The following is an 8,230-nucleotide window of genomic DNA, read 5'->3' as shown; positions in this document are numbered from 1 at the left end:
CATATGATCAAGTGATTTTAAAACATTTTCAGCGTTTTTATAGATAGATTTTTTTTTTCAGTTCAGCTAAAGTGTTTAACAATATCACCATTTGACCACGTTCTTGTGGCGCTGAATAAAAAATAAAAAATCGATGAACCAAGAGGAAGAAGAAGAAAAGGAGGGAGGCGTGGCGTGGCGTGGCGAGGCGTGGCGAGGCGAGGTTTTTTCTTGACAGTCCCAGTGCAAGGTCGGAAGTAGGTAAGGTGTGAATTTTAAGTATGCACGCTGTTGTTTTTTATATATTTATAAGTAGTTGTGTGTTTTTTTTGTAATTTATGTGGAACTAAATGAGTGCATTCTGGTTTACAAATCAGTTGCGATTGGCATTTTACTCATTAAGAAAGTAACTGTTACGTTATTTCATTGCTAACGTTACCTACTATCTAGGTAGCTTCATCGCTAGCAGCATGTTGCTATTTCACATGCATAATCTGCAATTTCTGTCATATTACCAAATAATTTCAGCCTAATGTATCCCAAACTGTAACGTTAAATGTTTTCTCTTTAGAGAAAAAGGTAGTTTCACTAGCATTATACAGTACAAGTAGTATCAGGTCACAACAGTTTTACAGCTATCCAAATTATTTAAATTCAGGGTATCAATTCAGCTAGGTATATAACATTTTAAAGAATTAAAAAAATATATAAAAAATGCAGTAATGGCAAAACCGGTTGACGGAATCCAGTTCAGATTCATTGCTATTGCCTATTTTAGATTATAGCCACAAGTCAAGTCACCTTTATTTATATAGTGCTTTTTACAATACAGATTGTTTCAAATCAGCTTAAAAAAAACAAAACATATTAATTTAGTTAATGAAAACCGTGATGTCATCATCCAGCTCAGTTCAGTTCTCATATAATGGTGCCAATGCAGGCAGATCAATAATATTGTTGAATATTAAGTGTCCCCACTTCACATGCTAAATAAAATGTATTTAATAATACCCACTAGTGCATTCAGATTTATAGACACGCACAGGTTGACAAGGACCAGTCCGTGCCCACTCTTACAGAGCCCTGGTTTGTTTTGTCTAATCATCTCATCTGTTTGTTTTCAGGTTTTTGTACCCATCCTTTATCACTGAAATATTTTACAAATCAATCGGTTCTTTTAAGAGCCAGTTTCTTTTTCCTCCTCTCTCTCTCTTTTTCTATTTCTCTCTTTCCCGTGTTGTATTTCTTTGTGCTTTTACTGTATCCTTCAATTATTTCTATTTAAAAAAATGTACAAATGGCATCAGAGTCATTAAAACAATTGAATGAATGGCTGGAAGCAGCAGAAACCATGGCTGATGAGTTGGAAACCCAAAAAGTAAAGTTTTTCATTATTCATTATACATATTTCATTATTTCTCTATCATGGTATTTACCTAAATTTAAAAGAAAATGCCTCTGCAAATGCTTCCCCCAAATGTATAATTTAGTTTTTACTTTCAGACTAAAAAGAAAAGGAAAAAAAAGGGAACTGAAATCTCCAATGTTTCCTGGAGGAAGAGAGACCAGCATGGGTACATCCTACCACAACGTGTTCAGAAGAGTCGATCTGGTCAGTGAAATATACTGCATACTGTTGTTCACAAGTGTCTAAGCTTTTGGTCAGCAGTGATGTTTTCTATATCATTACATGTTGTGTTTGCAGTTAAAGCTGCCGGCACTAGGGAGCTCTCAGAGGTCGAGGAGCTGCAAATTAATGATATCCCGCAAGAGGTACCAAGTCTTGGTAAGCATATTGAATTGAAAGCCTCAATAATTTCAGCTTTTATATTTCAATTTAAAATGTCACATATAGGCAACTGTAAAAGTATGTAATTCCCATTTCCATCATGCGTATGAAGTGACAAAGCCATATAAGAAATTAAAAAATTAAAAACTAATTGCTTTATTAAAATGCATTATTGCAACTGGCTTTTTCCTTATATTATTATTTATTTTTTATTAATTTAGATAAACATCTTCAGAGGCTAAAAAACCTGCTAACTTCAGTCACTGTCTCTGCATCAGTGGAAGTAGAAGAGACACCCAGCATGTCTGCATGGACCAAAAGACAGGTCATCTCTGAAAAGAAATTCAGGGCTGCAATGCCAGAGATCTTGAATTGCATGTCGGCTGCAGAGACAGTTACCCAGCATTGCTGTCAACAATGCAGAACTGCTGATGCTGTTGTCCGGTGCTTAGACTGTGTCCCCTCAGGAAATCAGTGTTTCTGTTCATCATGTGACACCGAGATCCACAGAAAAACTGTTTTCCATGATAGGGAAGCGATGTTTGATGGTTTTTTAAAACCCATTCCACCAACATCCGTAGTGGTGGCTGATGAAAGTGGCCAATATCAACTCCGTGAACAAGGCATGTTCAGATAATGTAGGTGCCCTCTGCAGTGTCCTTTAACTGAATCTTTGTTGAGTAAATGTGTAGACATTACTGATATTACTTTCTGAAATGTGATTTACTGCATTGTGTGTGCTTCCAGTTCCTCCACCGATACAAATCTGTTCCTGTGGTCCAAACCAAGACTTCACAATTATCCCAGGAACGCAGACCGTATTGGTGACTATCAACGGCATGTCTTGTCACTTCCTTCTACCTTTTTATATCCGACCAGATGAAGTCAAGCATAATAATGGCTGACTATATTCTTTTGTCCTGTGCTGTAAAAATACTGGTCAAATAGTAAACACATGTTTGTTTTAAGGTCCACACAACCTGTGTCTGCCGTGTATAAGCTGTCCACTTTGTTCTTCCAAATGGACTCCTGGGATTAGTGACTTGCTTCAATACAGATACTGGCCAGCAACCACCAGCTGCCAAATGCTGTTTAAGTTTGATCTGTTCACGTCATTTGAGCAGATGAAATTAGCCAGCCCAGCTTTATCCCAACAAGCATTTCTCAGAATGCTTGAACATCGATGTCTTTGCACTGGTCGGGTAAGGGCTGTTTTTATTTCCAATGTGTTTGAATTCCAGACTTCAAAATCTTTTATTAACCAAAATAATACCATCCTTCTTTCCAGACGGGTAGTGTTTGTGGTGATACCTTCTTCCACAGAGTCTTACGGGAGTTTGCCTTCTGCAGTTTTAAGAAAGAAGATCTGTGCCTGATGGAGCCCTTTAAATGCCCAGCATGCACACCAGACATGCTGACTATATCTGCAGACGCTAATAGAAAACATTACCGCTTCAAGAAATCCAAAGGGTAAGTGTAATCTTTTTTTCTTTTCTTTTTTAATGTGGATATAGGGTGGTGCAGTGGTGTTTCTGTGTCCATGCTGCATCTCACCTGTCACCCAGTGCTAGATGCGATGGACTCTAGACCCCCCATGCCATGACCCTCTAAAGGAAAAGCAAGTGTAGCTATTGGTTGAATGGACTGATAGTTATTTATAGAGAAACTGTACTTTACCTTATTTCTGTAAAAAATAACAATCATTTTGTGGCATCTAAACATATTTCTTTAACATAATTTTCTTTGGCTCTAGTCATTATATAATTATACTTTTATTTGAAATTCATGGAAAGTAACAAAATGTGTCAAATGTGTGATTGCTTCACATTCAAACGTAAATGCTTTTACAATTTAAAGAGTGTTTTGAGAGATATAGCACTGTTTTAAACAAGCTTGTTATATTACAGTTCTACGACAGCAATCTGGTAAATTGTTCAGGAACTTTTTCTCCCTTCTGTCGCCTGAAGACACAAACACAAATAAAGATTTAGTTATTTATTTTTGTACTTTAAACAGTGTGTTTTTTACTTCTTACACGAGTTAATTCCACATTACAGCATTCATTTCCACGGGACAAATACAAGCTGATACTCTAAACACAGTGTTCCAGATAACATGTGATTCATACAGACTAAAATGTGTGGCACCTTTATGGTTAATTGTCATATTAATTTAGGTGAATGCAACGTTTAATCATTATTATGTAATTGTGTTGGCGATGAATTCCTCTTATTTAACAGGACAGACGAACCATCTCTTTTTGATGGACTGTTCATCGCACAAGATGCCAAAGTATCTGCCTTTGTTGACCACATTAGAAGCCAGATGTTCAGTGTAAGGATTTCTTTAACTCTTTTTAATTGAATGTTTTCTTGTCCTGGGATTACATGTAACATATTGTTTCTGCTTTCAGAGGACAGGTCATGATGTCTGCGGACCGGCAACATTTCCAGCAGGCAGAGAAATAGCACAGAAGTCCAGGGCCAAGGTGGATGAAGAGGGCCTTGAAATAGCTGTGTGCAGACATGAGTCTCGCTGCAAGGCTTGAACCTCTACCGTGGTGAAATATATGCCGACCCAATGTTCCTGCAGAAGGAGCTGGCACACGCTGCAAATGCAACACTCTTTTGTATGGACATTGCTTGCAGGTAGATAGCCATTGCCAAATGATAACTGAAGTTTTTACTGATGTTTTACCTTTATTAATATATGCCATGCATGGGAATAACACCATGACTAGCTAAACTAGCATCACACATTTTTTTATATTATGGAATTAGAAAATGAATATGGCTACTACCTTATCAGTACTGATATGACAAATTACCATACATATGACTACATACTGTAGTGTTACAGGAGTTGTACTAGTCACTTAGATCCTGGTTTGTCTCCTTACCAGTTTTGGCAGTTTTCCCTTTACAGGCACTGGCCTTATTTGGAAAAGATGGCAGAGAAGTTATCTGAGCTCCAACCTCTTCCCATGATGAAGCCTTTTCTCTCTGTAATGCATGCCAAGGCTCACACTGGCAAATGTGAGGTACTGTGTGTGAGTTAAGTTTACGTTTTAATGTTTTAATGAAACATCCTTACAGCATCAGAAAAATGTAGCTTGATTATTATCTCGGTAAATATGCACGTTTCATAAGTCAAAAGTAGAAAACATTATTGAAATACTTTAATGCAGTGGTTTTCAGACCTGTCCTGGAGGACCCCAGCACTGCATTGTGTACAGTATGTCTCCCTTATCTGACACACACAATTCAGGTCTTGCAGTCTCTACTAATGAGCTGATGAGTTAAATCAAGTGTGTCATATAAGTGAGATATACAACATGTGTAGTGCTGGGTATCCTTAAGGACAAGTTTAAAACCACTTATTTAGTGTGTGTGTGTGTGTGTGTGTGTGTGTGTGTGTGTGTGTGTGTGTATGTGTGTGTGTGTGTGTATGCTTATGAACTTTTTAAACATAGTTAACATTACTATCAGTGATCACACTGTTACAACAGTACTGGTCATTCTGGTTTAACAGCAGGGTTGTTTGCAGGATATGCTTCCTGATCCCGTCCAAAAGTTCTGACTGCACAATTGCAGTTGTGAAAGCTTTTCCTTCATTGTTATCCTACCTCAGAACATTTTATATTTTCAAATATTAAACATATCAAAATTTGCTCATGGCACCAAATTCAATTGATGATACATAAACTAATAAATAAGATTTGAATGATAAAGGTCTTGGTCTTCTTCTTGGGAGCAGGTTAGGTGGGGCGGGAGAAGCCAGGAGGGAGCAGGAAACACTGTTGGTGAAGAGCTGGAACAGGTCAATAGCTTCCTTTCAAGGGCAGCTCTTACTACAAACTACAGGACCAAGTCAGGTAAAGGGTTAACCAGTGTGTTTGACACACAATGCTAGATTGTGACAATTGATTTGTTCTTATTGGTTTTGTTTTTTTATAGGCAGAGGAGATATGATTACTGTACTTGCCATGGGATGGAGCAATAGGAAGGTGGAGAGTCTCCACAAGACACTGGCGAAAAGATTTGTCAAAGTAAGAAGCCTAGACTGCACGTTAAGGTGTTTCCTGGGCCCTGGAGACACTATGAGTGTGATTGTGCTCTCCCCTGTATTTTTTTCAGGGGCAATTGTGGTTAATTTTGCAGTGATACTGTGTTTTCTGTCTTTTTTGTCTCTTTTTAAATAGACTACACAGAGAGCAGAAATGGACGCAGCCGATCTTGAGAGTCTCAAGCAGGAGTTGAACATCTCTATGGAGGATGCAGATCGGTGGGTGTGTGATGGCAAGCAATGGGCAGCCACTGGTGTGTAATATAGTCGCTGGTCTATACATTTCCATATATATTTGTCTACATTTTTGCAGTGATACTGTGTTTTCTGTAATGGTCGACTTTGCTTATTTCTGGTTTTCAAGAGAGACACAGTACTCACAGTAGCAGGAAGAGCTCCAGAGTGAAATCCAGGAGATTATTTACTCCATCCGAAGAAAGAAGCATGATCTGTGTCGACAAAATGGTATTTGATACTACATCACTCAACTTGCATTTTGTAATTGTTTTTTTTTTTTTTACTTACAGACAGCAACCAAACAAGGCAACGCAAACGGAGAAGACTTGGTGAGCTCAAAAAGACACTCAGAGAGAAGATAGTGCTGTACAACACCATTCCTGGCTGTGAAGAGAAAACTGACACCGAAGCAGCATGCAGTCTCTCTGATGACTTTATTCTGCCTTGGGAAGCACAAGGAGATGCTAATTAATGTGTTTTATTTTTGTGCTTTTTTGAATTCACAAAATTCAGTTGATTGTTAATACAAGTAATAACACTCAGCAATTTAACACTGCCACCCAGTAAAAAAGGTGCAACACACAGTAAAGAATAACACATTATATATTCTGTTGCTCTCTGAAAAATGATCTGTAATGTTCCCATATGAAGACATAGGGCCAGTTGTTCAAAGGTAAGCTGATGGGATTTTGGTTCTCGGATTGGATCAAATCTTGAAAATGGGTTGTTCAAAAGGGAAAGAAGGAATCTGAACTCAGATTAGATCACGCAATCCAATCCTAGTTTTAATCTGGATCAAACCTTCAGTTTGTGTTGTTCAAAACTTGTCAGTAGGATTTGGATAACTTTGATCCAAAAAAACAGGATCATCCTGATCCCAACAGGGGGAAGGATTTCAAGGTGGATTCCAGGAAGAAAATGTAGTAAAATTTTAAAATTGGTCAAATAATACATTTGTATTATTTAGTGTATATACTTTTATTTATATTTTGCACTTGACTTGTGTAACCGTTTAACAGTGATAAAGTAGACATAGGCTACCAATTAAGATATTCAGTATAGTATAGTAAAGTAAAAATAAAATAAAAATGATCTTGTCCCCATGAAATAATCACCCAAACAGATTTCAATAACAATCAAAAATAATATATTCCATTTTTCTGTCATTCATCTCCGTATATTAATTTCAAAGAAACAATCATCAGAGATGAAGAAGAACCCTGAACATTCTTTATTTTGTTAACTAACATTTAACCTTTTTATTTCTTCAAAATATCCACAATGTATTTGTTAATGTATATATATGTGTTTTATGTGTTGTGGCTCAGATGAGGGGTCATAAAAGAAATTATGAATGGAAGTGGATGTTTATGTTATTTCTGTGTTTTGTCTCAGAATAAGAAACACTTACAGTGACCCCATGTTGGCTCTTCTGCCTGTTCTTCACATCACTGGTAGCCCACATTGGGATATGTTGTCCCATTTAAAGCACTGGTAATCCGGATTTGGTAATCTTGAAAACTGTGTATCTGGATCAGGGTGATCCAGTCCAATGTTGCTTTGAAAAACCGGCATAAAAGTAAGACGGATCACCTGATCCTGAACAAGAAAAAATGGGATTTCCAGATTATCCGGATAAATTTGATCCAGATTAAATGTTTTGAACAACTGTCCCATAGTGATAATCTGATAGTTATTGTTACTCCTGTAACACACACTCTATACTAGTAGTGGTCATCACTTTTCTTTTATATATAAGAGCTGCAATAGCCAAACACATTTAAGAAGAAAACCATATCTATTCTGAAATGGCAAAATCCAACCCAAGCTTGAAATAACTCTGCCTACCAATTAGATATCCTTTCAATATGTCTTTAATAAAAATAAAAAATCTTAATACTGGGATGAGCATTTCTTTAACTTTCTGTTATATTGTAGTGTGATGTTTCAGTTGTTGTCAATTATGTGTATTGGCTGCATTATTATATGCATACTTAAGGGATGATACAGTTAGGATATTGTTATATTACAGTTTTTCTCGATTGTTTACACACATTTTCTGAAAGCATGCCTCATATTCTCAGAACTCTACACACAAATCCAAAAACACACACACAATGGGCAAAACCCCTCAATTCTCCTGCAAAATGAAACTTTACA

General features: G+C 37.0%; 1 protein-coding gene across 10 annotated transcripts; it reads left to right on the top strand.

The window, feature by feature from the left end:
- The first annotated feature begins 221 nt into the window (after positions 1-221).
- LOC311296151 (uncharacterized protein) lies at positions 222-7,926 on the top strand. 10 transcript variants are annotated; one of them, XM_084417826.1, is made up of 15 exons: positions 222-240; positions 1,104-1,357; positions 1,483-1,591; positions 1,685-1,765; positions 1,990-2,406; positions 2,516-2,605; positions 2,738-2,970; positions 3,057-3,238; positions 4,009-4,102; positions 4,182-4,416; positions 4,694-4,817; positions 5,525-5,642; positions 5,725-5,816; positions 5,970-6,087; positions 6,198-7,926. In XM_084417826.1, exons 10-15 carry the CDS (start codon positions 4,349-4,351, stop codon positions 6,401-6,403), a joined length of 726 nt encoding a protein of 241 aa, XP_084273952.1. In that variant the 5' UTR covers positions 222-240; positions 1,104-1,357; positions 1,483-1,591; positions 1,685-1,765; positions 1,990-2,406; positions 2,516-2,605; positions 2,738-2,970; positions 3,057-3,238; positions 4,009-4,102; positions 4,182-4,348; the 3' UTR covers positions 6,404-7,926. The 10 variants fall into 10 exon arrangements, with proteins under 10 accessions (XP_084273952.1, XP_084273951.1, XP_084273954.1 ...); XM_084417825.1 differs by lacking the exon at positions 222-240 and having other exon boundaries at positions 283-1,357; XM_084417828.1 differs by lacking the exon at positions 222-240 and having other exon boundaries at positions 283-1,591; positions 4,694-4,808.
- Positions 7,927-8,230: the final 304 nt, after the last annotated feature.

Source organism: Rutilus rutilus, assembly GCF_951802725.1.
Source record: "Rutilus rutilus genome assembly, chromosome: 1".
NCBI classification, from domain to species: domain Eukaryota; kingdom Metazoa; phylum Chordata; class Actinopteri; order Cypriniformes; family Leuciscidae; genus Rutilus; species Rutilus rutilus.
Note: the sequence above shows the minus strand (reverse complement) of the source record. Positions and strands in the feature narration are given on the sequence as shown.

Excerpts from the sequence above, each read along its gene's own strand:
- LOC311296151 (XM_084417826.1), top strand. The coding sequence starts at position 4,349 with ATGTTCCTGCAGAAGGAGCTGGCACACGCTGCAAATGCAACACTCTTT. Across the intron at positions 4,818-5,524 it reads GCAAATGTGAGGTACTGTGT|GTTAGGTGGGGCGGGAGAAG; the intron begins GTGAGTTAAGTT and ends TCTTGGGAGCAG. Across the intron at positions 6,088-6,197 it reads CAAGCAATGGGCAGCCACTG|AGAGACACAGTACTCACAGT; the intron begins GTGTGTAATATA and ends CTGGTTTTCAAG.